General features: G+C 45.4%; 1 protein-coding gene across 1 annotated transcript in view; it reads right to left on the reverse strand.

Moving 5' to 3' along the window:
- Positions 1–3,732: 3,732 nt before the first annotated feature.
- The window catches only part of MYO3A (myosin IIIA), a 221,124-nt gene continuing 210,591 nt past the window's right edge, over positions 3,733–14,265 (reverse strand). The window contains exons 31-33 of the mRNA XM_064590361.1: positions 12,581–12,621; positions 10,578–10,721; positions 3,733–4,310 (exon numbers count right to left, since the gene is read on the reverse strand). Of these exons, the coding sequence (XP_064446431.1) occupies positions 4,193–4,310; positions 10,578–10,721; positions 12,581–12,621 (303 nt within the window). The 3' untranslated portion in view covers positions 3,733–4,192. The remainder of the gene's footprint in view (positions 4,311–10,577; positions 10,722–12,580; positions 12,622–14,265) is intronic.

The following is a 14,265-nucleotide window of genomic DNA, read 5'->3' on the forward strand; positions in this document are numbered from 1 at the left end:
ACTGCGCGCCGGCTTCAGCTAGGGGTAGACCGGAGAGACCTTGGCGAGGCGGAGCGGGTGGCCGGAACGGGTCTCATGCAGGCATCGATTGGCGTATTGTTTGAGGTCTGGCTCCTGCTGCCGGGAATGCGGCGCGGAAATCGCGCCGCCTTCCTCCAAGACGGTGCTGAGGTCGCTGTGACCTCGAGAGCCCCGGCGGCTGGGCTGGAATCACAAGCGGTTCGTGAGCTTGGGGAGGGGACGGTGGGGGCAGGGCGCCTACGCGCTTAAGGGCTCATTTCAGCTCCTTAGTAGAGCCTGACGCCTTCCTATCCAGCCGCGCGGTGCTCGGGAGCGCGTCATTCCTGTGCTTCGGAGAGCGCGGTCGCTGAACCCACCGTCCAGGATCTGACTGACGGGACTGACGGCTGGGAGAAAGAATGCTGATTGAGAGGCAATTAAAATCCACGCAGGAGCCTATCACCGAGGACCTCGGGCTGGGGAAAAAAATAAAAGGAATGGAAACTTCTTGGGGAGGGGGGCGAGGGAGAGCAACTAGAATCAGCAGGCAGGATTGACGGCTCATGGGGGATGGGATCGGGTCATTCAGCGACCTTGGCCCGCGGAGGCGTGGAAGGGTTTGCTGCTTTCGTGTGACCTGAATCGATGTGTGCGTGGGAGGCGTGCACAGAGTTTCCGGCTAAGCAATCTGAGCTTTCCAAATTCAAGGCGGAAAGAAGGCATCGCCTGCTGGGCCCCTCGAGTCAGTAGGCCTCAAATCAATGGTCTCCTCCCCCCCGGACCCTCCCTCTCCCCGAGAATCTTCACGATAGCCGGGGGAGGGTGGTGGGGCCGGCGAGATTCACTATTTCTGAGGCCTGGTGGGAAGGGGTTTCTTCTTTTCTGAGAAAGTCAGCATCTCTACTCTCTTACAATTCCTGTACTTTAAAAGCTGTTAAACAAAGGGAACACGCCCTGAGATTTTCGGGCTCCGTTGAGTTCGCGTTGCTTTCCCTTAGTAGCGGAGATCAGCGTCACGTACACCTTGCGGCTCCTGGGCTCTCAGAGAGAGAGGCTGAGGAAGACCCTGGTGGGGAAAGGCTGCGTCCTGCTTCCGCCGCGTGCATTCCCTTGAGCGAGCGTTTTTCATTTCCACTCTGTTCACAAGCCCTCATTTCTTTGCCCTCCTGAATCAAGTCACCAAAGTTGCTGTCAAAGCAGAGACTCACGGATCTTCAGTCTTGGCCACCGCCCGTGGATCCTCGCTTAGGAAGGGCGTCGTGGGGCCTCGGTGGCCGCATTCAAGCCCAATTCCTATGTTCCCAAACCCGCGGGGGCCTGGTAAAGTCTCTCCACGAAGCTTTGTCTTCTTCCGTGCCCGAGCTGGGAGTCGTGTCGGGGAAGGGCGCTGGCCAAGGTCCTGCCGTAGACTTGGCGCAAAGCCGGCTGCGTCGAGAAGCCTGCATCAGGCTGCGGGCGCTTGGTGGGCATGGACCCAGGCCTCAGTGTAGCCACCTTCTCCGGCGCTCTTGGCTTCAGGTTACAACGCCTGGGTGTGAAGACTTCGTGGTTGGGCCGTCTGCTCGCGGGCAGGGCAGCTCCGCCGCTCTTGCTCCATCAGTACAGATCCGAGCCAGAGAGATCAGTTCTTTGTTTAAATCCACCTCAAATCCTGCTAAATGTTTTGCTTCGACCCAGCAGGATGGGGTTGCAGAACTTTTCTGCAATGAGTAAGTGGTCGAAGACATAAAAATTCTTTAAAACGAGCGTTTAAAACACACTCACAAATCCCCGAAGGAAGAAACAGATTAAAACAGGGAAGGTAGAAACCACACACCTGGATTTAACATAATAATTTTTTTAAACGCGACTTAAAATCCCACTGTTCAAACTCGATTAAATCCCCGCAGCTCTGGAGTACTTTGAATCTAATGGTGGTATTTACATTTTTTATTTAACACACCCTACTTCTCAGCACTCAGGGATCTGATTTGTCTTTCCTTAATGTGGTCCCTCCCTAGACGGCAATTTGCTTTATAAAGACTTTGATTTGGAAAAAGAGCCCACTCCCCCCCCACTCCTGGGCTTGGCGTAGGAGATAACAAAAGAGCTCAGGGCGGTAATAATTACAGTCATTAGTTCACAAAGGAGGCAGCCACCAAATGGGAAAGGGAGGTGGGCCAGTGCTCTGGGGAAAAGCTTTGGATGCCTCTTCCTCAATAGGGGGAGAGAGAGACCCATGCTCCAGTGGCTGCTCTCCTGGGCGGGTTTCCTGGGTTGACCTATTTCTTGTCTGTGGATTATCCAGAGATCGCATTGCAGGTCTCCCAAAAAAGAATGTCTGCCAAGAGTTTTCCCTTGTGTCTTCCCAGTGTTCAAATGTCGAAGGACAGAAAGAGGGAGATGGAAAGAGAGAAAGAAAAAGGAGAGAAAACAAAGAAATACAAAAGAAAAAAGGGAAATAAAAACACTGAAACCTTTCACCGAGCGTTTGTGATTTCCTTTTCCAGTCCCACTTAAAAAGGGGGTGGAGAGTTTAGGGAGGGCGCCTACTGCCTCCCAATCCAGCGACGGAAGGCCCGGGGTTGCCAGGAGCCACTTCGGAAGCTTGAAGAAGAGGCCTGGCAGCAATGCGGAGCTCAGCTTTTCCCCCCAGGGGGCCTCCGGGTGGTGGGTGGATGCTTGGTTTGGGGCATGGGGACTCGGGTTCCAGAATCTCTCGCCTCCTTGACAGTGCACCGTGCCCGCAGCGCTGGTTTCACTGGTGCCTGTGCTAGGCCCAGCCTGCAGCCCGTCACAACTGAGCTGTCGGTCCCCAAGGGGTGACCCCGAGCAGAGGCCGCAACGAGAACTCACGGAAGGAGCAGCGCCTATAACGCACACTTAAACTCTGAGCTCGGTCCTGCCACAGCGGGAGGTTCCCCCTCGAGCGGGTCTCATTTGTAAAATGAAGAGGTTGTACGTACGAGGCATCTCTGGGGGACCTTTCGGCGTCAACATTTTGGGTTGGAGAGCACCTTACATCTGGTGGGCGAGCGGCTCAACAGACATTCACCCGCCCTCACTCGATCCTCCAGAATCTCCCCGAAGTCTCCTGGCTTCGGGCCGCAGGTGCAACGTACACCACCAGGAGGGACAAGCCGCATCCCAAAACCCTTCTCCCAATTCTGTTGTCCGTGAAATCACCTCGCCGTCCTTCCTGACGCTCTTCAGACAGCGTAGACACGGACGGCGTCAGTTTCACAGAAGAGCTCAACCCAGGTTTTAAAATAAGATGCAGTCGACTGAGGAAGGCAAACCTCTGCCCACCCATTGCCCTCCCCTCTCTTAAATACGGCAAAATTCGGAGCCCAGGATATTGCCTCAAATTTGCAGACTAGGAGAACCTAAAAAACCTGACAGTTTGCTCAGTGGCGGGGCTAGAGGTGTGTGTGCGCGCGCGCAGGGTCGGGGGTGGGGGGATTTGGGAATTTGTCCCGAGGCCATGATTGGGTCGCAAGACCTGGGTATGTTTGGGATGGTTGGAGGCCGGGACTGTTCGCTGGTGGAGACAACAGGCACCGTCGCCCCCCTGCCTGGGCACCTGCACCTGCACAGCTGGACAGGAGGAGTCCAGCCCTAAAGGGGAATATCGGGGGACCAGCCCCGAAAGCCACGGACTTTCCAAGGCACTTTCTTTATTTAATAAGCTCAATAACCACGGGAAGGGAAAGCGCGAGTGTGAGATGAAGTTCATCTTCAAAGCTTCCCACGCCCTCTCCTCTCCTCCCACCCGAGCTGTTTTGCTCGGCCCTCGAGTGTTCCGCGGGGCTGGGAGAGCCGTTTCCAAGGAAAAAGAGATCTTTGAAGTCATCCAAAACGAGAGGGGAGGGATCGGCGAGAGCTCAGGCGCAGTCGGGTCCACAGGAGTTGTAAATGAGTGAACAAAGAGATACACAGGGGGCCAGGGATAGGGATGCCCCGACTGGCGGGCTGGTGGGAGTAGAGGGTGCCGGAGCGCGGAGACACGGCGTCCGAAAAGATCTCACTTCTCCGCCTTCGGGGAGGCTGGCCCAGGCACTCGAGGGGCGAGCGCAGCGGGCAGCCCCTGCCAAGGTCAGGGCCGCGGCTTTAGCTTCCTGTGGTGCCAGCGTCCGAGGGTCTCCCGCTTGGCCCCTGCAAAGCCCCGCAGTCTCGCGCACATTCTCATGGGATGGCCCCCAGAACAGCCGGGCTACACCTGCTGCACGAGGCGCTGCCGCTGGGAGGTTTTGCGCAGGAGCCTCCTGTAGTCGTAGGGATTGGCTGCGGAGTCGCTTTCCTCCTGCTCCTGGTTCTCACCCGCCCAGCACCTGCAGCGAGACCCAGGGCCCGAGAGTGAGCGGCGCCCGCGCCGCCCCGCCCACCCAGTTAGGCGATTCTGCTCCTCCCACCTCCAACCAACTGCAGGCAGTTAAGAGCCACACATTCAAAACATCAGGATAGTGGACAAATGCAGCTGCATAATTTTCTCAGCAGGTTTTAGCACCTTAATTTTTTTTTTTAACACATTTTGGTCAAGCAGGAAAATTCAAAGTGCCTAAATAGACAACCCTCGTTTTGCATTTTAAAACTGCTCAAATGTTTCTCCGAAGCCCTCCTCCCAAATCTGATCAACCACTGTTAGCTCTGGGCCTTTCAGCTATTTCAAGGAGGCTGTTGGGCCGCCCTTCCCGAACCTACCGCTGGGAAAGTCTACCAACTTTACCTTTAGATTCTGCAACTTGACTGGGGAAAAAAGATGCTCCCTTATGCAGCTACATAGAAGCATTCATTCACTTATGTGGTACCTACTAAGTATTAGCCATCAGTGTAGGCTAAAGGTGAACAAAAGTCCCTACTCTATGGAGTTTAATCTAGTGTGGGAGAGGACCATTGACAACCTTAATATGCCAGGTGGTGAGAGATGCTATGCAGACAAGTAAAGCGGGCTAATAAGGTAAGACTGTTGGAGGTGTGTGTGTGTGTGTCTTCCTGTACAAGCAATTTCATTGAGGGTGACCAGGAAAGGCCTCTCTGATAAGGTGACATTTGAAAAGATACCTGAAGGGATGAGGAGGGGAGAGCAGGCAGATCTCTTAGGGAAGAGAGGTCAGTCCAGGATGATGGGTCAACCAGCATTAAGGCCCCAAGACTACAGTATGTGTACTGTGTTCAAGGAACAGCAAGGAGGCCACCGTGGCTTGAATGAAGTAAGCAAGTGGTGGGGGGGATAGCAAGGATTGAGAGCAGGAGGAATGAAGGGATAATGTGGCAGAAAATTGAGTGCTTTGGGACCACGGCAAGGATTTGAATTTTACTTAGACCTAGACAGACAGTGGAGGGATATGAGTGGAGGAATGGTTCATAAAAGGATCTGGCTGCTTAAGTAAGTAAAGTAAGGAGGTCTGTTATGAGATATTGCAATAGTCCCAGCCAGACTGAGAGTGGCTTGGATGAGGTTTGTAGAAGAGGAAAGAACTGATCAGGTTTTGGTCATACTTGAAGGCAGAACTGAAAGAGTTTGCTGATACATTGGGTGTGGGTTGTGAATGAAAGGAATCAAGAATGTCTCCAAGGTTTTTGGCTTAAACAACTGGAAGGGTGAAGTTGCCATTTAACGAGATGGGGAAGGTTATAGGAAGAGTATATTTTTTGGGGAGAGGGGGATAAATATTATGGTTTTGGTTTTGTAAAGTTTGAGATATTTATTAGATAGTCAAGAGGAGATAATGAATAGGCAGTTGGATGTATAAATCCCAATCTAGGCTAGAGATTTCAGTTTTGGAATTTCAAGTAGACAGATGATATTTAAGGTGAAGAGAGTATGTGTTGATAAAGCAAAGGACTGGGACACTCCAATGTTAAGAGGTCCATGAAATGAGGAGGTATCAGCAATGGAGAATGAGAAGGAGCAGCCAGTGAGGTAGGAGGCAAATCAAGGGAAGTACTGTCCTGGAGGCCAATGAAGAAAATGTTAGGACAATGAAGAAAATGATAGGACAAGATAAGGACTGAGAATAGATCATGGGATATGGCAGAACTGAGGTCATTTGTGACCTTGGTAGGGGCAGTTTCTGTGGCGTGGTGGGGAGGGAATCCTAAGTACAGTGGCCCATGAGAGAATGGGAAGCAAGAACATTGAGAAGGAAGGATCGCTCTCGTGTAACTCTCTTGCTATCATGAAGAGCAGGAACACGGGGTTTGGAAGGGGGATTGAGTCAAGTGTGTTTTTTATGATGGGTCCAATTGCATCATGTTCACAGATTGTCAGAAATGATGCAGTAAAGAGGACAAACATTCAAGATGCAGAAAAGGGAGGGGATAACTGCAGGACAATGTTCTTGAGCAGAGGGAAGGACCTGGATTCAGTGCACAACAGGAAGGTCTGGCCTCAGGTAGGACAGACAGTCATCTGTAGTAAACTGAGGGAAGTCTATGGGTAAGTGGTAGATTTGGCGGTGGGAGTATGTGTCTGTTCTCTATATTTTCTCATTAACACAGGAAAGAAGGTGAAAGCGAGGAGGTTTTGAAGGTTTGAGAGAGAGGAAGGGGTCTTGAAAGAGTGGACTTGGACAGTGGGACAGTGGAATTTTAGGGAAATAAAGTATGACAAAATAACTCCAAGGGCTCAGGTCTGTGCTCATATAGCTTGAGTGAGATTTGGTTGTGTTTTTGTATAGCCATGTACAGCTGTGTAGGTGCAGGATTGAGGATTGGGCAGAAACTTGGGTTTATGGAATGGATTGGGTAGAAAGTTGAGTTTACCCAGCACTGGGGTTTGCCAATTGATTATAACTGAGGGAGAAAAGGGCAGGGTCATTGAAGGTATACGTAAAGCAGTGAAAATAATAATGAAAGGAGAGGGCTTGACTTTTGCTTGCAGATGAATATGCCCTTATTCTGGTCCATTCTGAATAGGGAATTAAAAAAAAAAAAAGACACCATTGGGAAGGTCTTTAGGGCATTTTGAGCTCAGTGGATACTTGACAGGGAAGGTCTTTGGGTAGCATCATCATGGGCATCTATGGGGCTGGTGATCATTCTCTTCTGATTAACTGACTTGAATTCTCATTACCTATTCAGTTCATTTCTGTTATTATGAGAATACTGAGTATCAACCCTCTGCCAGTTACACCACACATTATCTCTAATTCTAAGGACAGCATGGCAAGACCTGAGGTTCTCCTTAGCCTCGATCTGCAGATGAGGAAACGGACTGGTTCTACTTGATAGAGCAAGTGAGGAGTGGAGTGAGGATTCAAATCCATGTCCACATCACTCAAATCTCATACTTTCCCCATTGTATCCCTTTGTCTCTTTTCTGCTGATGCTTCCTTCACGATTTACCTATCCCCTAACCAAGGCACTCTTGTTCCATTTTATTTTTTTTGCTTACCATCCTCCCTATATCTCCTTGTCATAATTAAAATCTGGCCATGCCTTAAAAACCCCACCTTTCTCAGTATTGCTCAACAGAGAGCCCACTAAGACTCACCTGAGGAGGAGATGAGGGAGACATCAGTTCTGTTATTTTCTAATGACATTCTCTAATCACTACCTGCTACTACTTTTACTCATTTAAAATCCATGAAACACTCAACTTCATCACTGCTGTGGTCCCTGATTCTCAGACCTACTCACACCTTCCTGGGTGACATTAGTACTGGTGTGTATGTGCTAATTTCTGTGCTAAGTTTTAATTCCTGCACATGATATACACACAGGGGTGTATATATAATATGTAAAATATTATCAGAATAATATGTTTACTTATAAATATATAAAACAGTATACTTATATATAAGATATATATTTGTCATATAATTTAATGTATATAATAATTATATATATATATATTCTTTCTGCAATAATATCTTCCAACATACAGTTTGATGCCAAGTTTCTCTAATTGTCCCCAAATGTCTTTTAGAGCTGTTTTTCTGTTTCTTTTGTTTTCTATTTTATTTATTTATTTATTTATTTATTTATTTATTTATTTATTTATTTATTTATTTTAGAGGTAGAATTCAGTGATTCATCAGTTGCACACAACACCCAGTGCTCATTACATCACCTGTTTTCTATTTAAATCCAGGGTCCCATCAAGGTTTACTTAGGGCATTTGTAGCTTTGACTCTTTAGTCTTCCTTAGCTTAGAAAAATCCCCTCTTGGAGTTACCTTGTTTAGCTTTGTTTGATCGTTTACTTTCTCTCTAGAGTCAAGCTCTTTGGCGATAAGGATGACACTGTGTGCACCGTTGTGTCCTCTCCTTCCTCAAGCACCCAGCACAGGTCTTTGCACGGGGAGGCAATAAAGAGTAGTGGTCCACGTCATTGACTCTAAACTCTAAAAGGTCTGTGTTCGAATTCTGGCTCCCTCACTTCTTATCTAGGTGACTTTGCAGTTATTAAACGTTGTTGACTTAGCCTCCTCATCTATAAAATGGGGCAGTAAGAGGAATTGCTATAAGAATTAAATGGGTGAACAGCATAGCGTCCAACCCAAAGGAAGCACTCAGCCAATGCTAGCTTCTAGCATTCTCATTCTAGTGAATACTAAGTACACGTCTACAGATACCGCTGGAACCCCAGGCAGTATTTCAGGGATATAATGCTTTTACAGCAGATGTGTGTCTGTGCTTGGGGGAAGGGGAGAAAGAATATACTAGAGAGGATGTAGATTGGGTTGTTAAAATGGGAAACAGGTAAGTCAGTGGAAAGCAATTTGAGCAGGAAGTGAAAAACCTTGGATTTTAGTTCACTAACTCAGTGTGTGACTTGGGGCAAGTCACTTAATCTTTCTGGGCACTTGCTATTTTCCTGTGTAGAACCCTGTGACTAGACTAGAACATCTAAGCTCCACCAATATGTTACAGTTCTTGATCTCAAGATGGAAGAAACACATCTTCTTTTGGAGACAAGGGGTGGAAATCAAGTAGATTCTATAAAAGCAAATAAAGATGAAAAGAGCCACCATCTCTGGAACCTCTCCCCTATGCCACATCTGCTGTTAAGTGCTTCACATACACCATTTCACTTAATCTCTTTGACAACGCAGTGAGGTAGTTATTAGTGAAACCTTTCCAGATGTGGAAACAGGCTCAGAGGGGTCTGGTAACATGAGCAAGGTCCCTCAACTACCAAGTGGCAGAATCAGGATCCAAATCTAAGACTGACTGACTCTAAAACCTCTTCTCTTAACTGCGAGGTCAATACTGTATAAGAGACAGTGAGGGCTGTGAGTGCCCGAGGCTGACAGATGTTCACTTAGGATTTTGGAAGAATAGCTTTCTGTTGCCTGTCGTTACTCCCATTTCTTGTATATCAGGTTTCCACTTTATTTTGTGCCTTCAATTTCAAATAATTTGGGCGCCTGGGTGGCTCAGTTGGTTAAGCGACTGCCTTCGGCTCAGGTCATGATCCTGGAGTCCCGGGATTGAGTCCCACATTGGGCTCCCTGCTCAGCAGGGGGTCTGCTTCTCCCTCTGCCCTCTTCCCTCTCGTGCTCTCTGTCTCTCATTCTCTCTCTCTCAAATAAATAAATAAAATCTTAAAAAAAAAAAAACAAATAATTCAAATTCAAAGAATTTGCCCTCAAATTCACAAAGAGTTTTTTTTGGGGAAAAAATTCCCAAAGTAGTAAGTAAGCTACAAATGGTTTAAGATACTTAGTGTCAAACAAAGTTAGTGGAGAACTGAGAAATCAAATCTAAAACACGTATTTTGGGATGCCTGGGTGGCTCAGTCAGTTAAGTGTCCATCTTCAACTCAGGTCATGATCTCTGGGTCCTGAGATGGAGCCCTGCATCAGGTTTCCTGCTCAGCAAGGAGTCTGCTTCTCTCTTTCTCTCTCCCTCTGCTCCTCCCCACCACTCATTCTCTCTCTCTCAAATAAATAAATAAAATCTTTAAAAAATCTCCCCCAAACCCCACATATTTCCATACGAATCTTTCTTCCAGATATTATTTTGGTCTGATGTCATGGATTCTGAGAAATCACACAGCATAACTGAGAAGCCAGTAAGTGTTTAAGATTACATTGGTTAGAACTTAAACACAGATTTTGGATACGGTTTATTGCTTGTAGTCAGTATGACCATATAATTTATCATCCAAAGTGAGGTATTTCTTAAATTAAAAAAAAATTTTTTTTAAAGATTTATTTATTTGAGAGAGAGCACGCGCGCACATGCCTGCAAGTCAGGGGAGGGGCAGAGGGAGAGAATCTTGAAGCAGATTTCCAGCTGAGCCCCGAGCCCGCCACGGGGGAGGGGGTGGTGGGCATGGGGGAGGGGCTTGATATCACAACCCATGAGATCATGACCTCAGCCGAAATCAAGAGCCACCCAGGTGCCCCCAAAGTGAGTTACTTTTAAAAGAGGGTGCTATTAACAAGGACACCACGAAAACAGGTATGAAACTGGGTTGTCTGAATATCCTACCATAATCCCTGAGTTTACTTTTAAATAACACATCATCTTAAGAGGCATTAGTCGGTGAGAATATTTTGTTATAGTCCAAACACAGTGACAGTGCTTTAGAAATGGAACTGGGAGTAAAATGTGGAAAATGCTGTTGTTTAGGAGGGAGCTTATTACCTTTCGTTAGCATTAAAACATTGATGCTGGTGTTCTCCCTGTTGTCTTCCTTCTCTCAAGCTAGAGTTATGTTCCTTTGGTCCAGAAAGACTGGGCAAAAATTCCTTATAATAGAAATCTTCCAGGTCTAATAATTTTCCCCGACTGTAAATAAACACATAAACACATCATAGTTTCAATCTACTTTACTCAAACTTATAGGATACTGGCTTTCTTCCTTTACCTTGTATAATTTAAAAGTAATACCTACATGTCAATAGAAACAAGAGGAGTCTTGGAATGCATAAAACAGTATACACCGTAAGTTAAAAAGAAAAACAAAACCCTCATCTCTCACCTTTATGAGAACATTAGCTGCTGGAGCAGTTTTTCCTGACTTCATCTCATACACCAAGGCACAAAACTAGTAGAGCTGGTGATTACAAAGTTCCCGTCTGGCCGGTCTAGGACAGGGTTTACAACTGACGCTTGGGCCATATGAGAAAAACTTTATGTGCCAACACCTAGCATTTTCCGATTTTCTCAGCCATCCGGTAAGTACACTGCTGCACACAATGTTTCATGATCTTACCTTACTTCCTTCATAGGTTACCTTCTGTCGTCTCCTTACGGTTGGCCTTTAGTGGGCTAGTTTCTGTGCTAAGTTAAAACTTAGTTCCTGCGGGGCGCCTGGGTGGCTCAGTCGTTAAGCGTCTGCCTTCGGCTCAGGTCATGGTCCCAGGGTCCTGGGATCGAGCCCCACATCGGGCTCCTTGCTCGGCAGGAAGCCTGCTTCTCCCTCTCCCACTCCCCCTGCTTGTGTTCCCTCTCTCGCTGTGTCTCTCTCTGTCAAATAAATAAATAAAATCTTAAAAAAAAAAACAAACTTAATTCCTGCACATGATATACACACAGGGGTGTGTCTGTGACCATCTTAATTCTTGGACTTACTCATACTCGTTCTGGTTCCTGCGGTGCTCAGTGCCTGTACTGTGATGGGACTTCATATGAGGTAAACAGATAGAGGTCTGGAAGACGACCAAGTGTTACAGTGTTTCTGGGGAAAAGTGCTTTTTGAGTTACAGATACCAATTTACAAATGAACTTTCAGAATGCCACTGATACGTAAGTCAAGAGCTCAGTGAGACTGGTGCTTAACAGAAGAACCCTTGATTGTTATTAGCACTCTCTGGAAGTCAGTTAATTGCAATAGTGGTATAATGTTAAAATAGGCAAGTATTGGAGGGCTGAAATGTTCCAGGAAAAGGGGAATAGTGTGAGCCTAAGTTGCCACACCTACAGGCTACACAAACCTTATTTCCTGACAAACCCATAAACATTGTAAGGAGTGAGATTTAGCACGTGTTGAAGAACAAAAAACAAAGAAGTTTGGGGAAAGAAAGTTCATGGACACAAGTGTGTTCAAATTGTCTGATCAAAAGCATATCAATGGACAAAGAAAAGCAAATTCTGTACTGGGACAATACAATTCATTCATAAACTATTTGAGTTCTTAATGTATGCTTCATACTATGCTAGCTCAATATATTTCTTTTTTTTTTTTTTTTAAAGATTTATTTATTTGAGAGACCGAGAATGAGAGAGAGAGAGAGAGTACATGAGGGGGGGAGGGTTAGAGGGAGAAGCAGGCTCCTCGCCGAGTAGGGAGCCCGATGTGGGACTCGATCCAGGGACTCCAGGATCATGACCCGAGCCGAAGGCAGTCGCTTAACCAACTGAGCCACCCAGGCGCCCCTAGCTCAATATATTTCTAATAGGTAAGATGATCTTCTAAATTACATATAAAGCATATATTTATAACATAAATAAATGTATTGGGAGGATGCTACTTTCCAAATCTATCCACATAAAATAGATGATTTTTTTAAAAAGGTGATTTTCAATCATAATTTGAACATTTGGAATCATATTTATATAATTTATTTATATAAATATATATTTATATAATTATTATTTATATAATTATATTCAGATGACACTGAAATCTAGAAATAATAATTTACCTATCTTTCCTTGGTCTTCGTTTTTCTTCTTGGATTGACTTCTAAAGGGAACAGAAAAAATTAAAAAATCAATATAATATTATGATTAAAATAATGTAATTGATTAATAGAAAATAATTGATATATTTACTATAATCTTAATATATAAATACATTTGTTCCTATAAAGCTAACTTAGAAATAAGCAAGCGGATAGAATGTTTTAAAAATCTAATGAAATATAATTCACTCAAAATTTGCTAATTATGAATTTGTGATTATTTTTTTACCAGGCCTGGACTATAATTAATCTTTGCATTCCATGCCAAAAAAAAAGTTAACCACACAGTGAGCAGTATACACAAGTATACAAATGGGAAAACATATGTCAGAATTCCTGGAAAACCTGTCTCTCTATCACACATGCAGCTGTGAGTTAGGCAGGTTGATTAGGCTGCTTTGATGTCTCGCTTATATGTCATCATTGTCTGCTGGCAAAGCAGATGGGTGGACAGCGAAGGCAGGTGCAACAGTCCACAAAAGAATAGAAGTGTGACTTCACTAACCTATAGGAGCCCATTTATGGCATAAAAGTAACAGCATAGATGATATATGTGTTCATTTGCAAATTCTTCCTCCAGTTGAGAACTTGATGTATCAAGGCACAAATCAGAATACGTGAGCCTGGATTTAATTAGATACTTTTTAATCAGTGCTTCAATCTGAACACTAAGGAAATGGTACTTCATTTTACCTTACATACAAAGCAGTATCACCTTTTGTATTGTAACACTAGTAATGTGTTTCACTATGTGTGCTGGTGCAAGGTATTTGGACTCCCCTATTTACATGCTGCAAGAGCCTGTCTGTCTTTTAGGCTGAGAGAACAAATTGCACACTCACCTTGAACAAGCTAAGGATACTGTAATCATGGGAACTCTAATGCAGATATCAAGCTGCTCCATAAAAATGCAAGACAATAAAAATGGCAACTAACAATGGTTTGTAAATATTGAAGGTTGCCCCCAGTATTTTTAGGCATGCTAAATCATCTTTTCTCATGATTTATCATTTGTAATACACTAAAATGTCAGATGAGTCAAATGGTTCATAGTTTCATCTCTTCTTCTTGGTTGGTATTTTAGTGGGTGGAGGAGGGAGAAGGGAATGTTAAAGGTATCAAGTCTGGGAGTGGATCATTCAAAAAGTAACCAGGTAAGGGGCAGGACACCAAATACATTCCTGTCCTCCTTCCTATTTCCTATTCCATTCTTGATCCAATGCCCCGGGCCAGGAGGTGCTCACAAATAATCATGTTGCCGCCATAGGTACAATGGCCCCTAACAGCCTAGTGAATGATCCCTGCACCCCAGGTGGTGTTTGTTGTGGTTGTTGTTTTAATATGACAGAGGTCCTGCCTCCTTGATCCACTATCTGAAAAAAATGTCTCTTGTTCTTGGTAACCATTTTCTATAATCCAAAGTTATGTTTAAATGATGGCGTTCTGTTGAGTGACGGAGATCCCCTTTACACCACCACGAATCAAATAACCTTCTGCCCTTAAATTCTGGCACCACGAATCAAATAACCTTCTGCCTTTTCTTCGGGATCAACATTTCCCTCTGGGAGGCGGTGTATATAATTTGGTTCTCAGTTACAGGAATTCTTAGAAGAGTGAATACTGTCCAGGCTTATGCTTATTTCACT

Source organism: Mirounga angustirostris, unplaced genomic scaffold, assembly GCF_029215605.1.
Source record: "Mirounga angustirostris isolate CCGP_5_RB_7025 unplaced genomic scaffold, mMirAng1.0.hap1 SCAF_5, whole genome shotgun sequence".
NCBI classification, from domain to species: Eukaryota; Metazoa; Chordata; class Mammalia; order Carnivora; family Phocidae; genus Mirounga; species Mirounga angustirostris.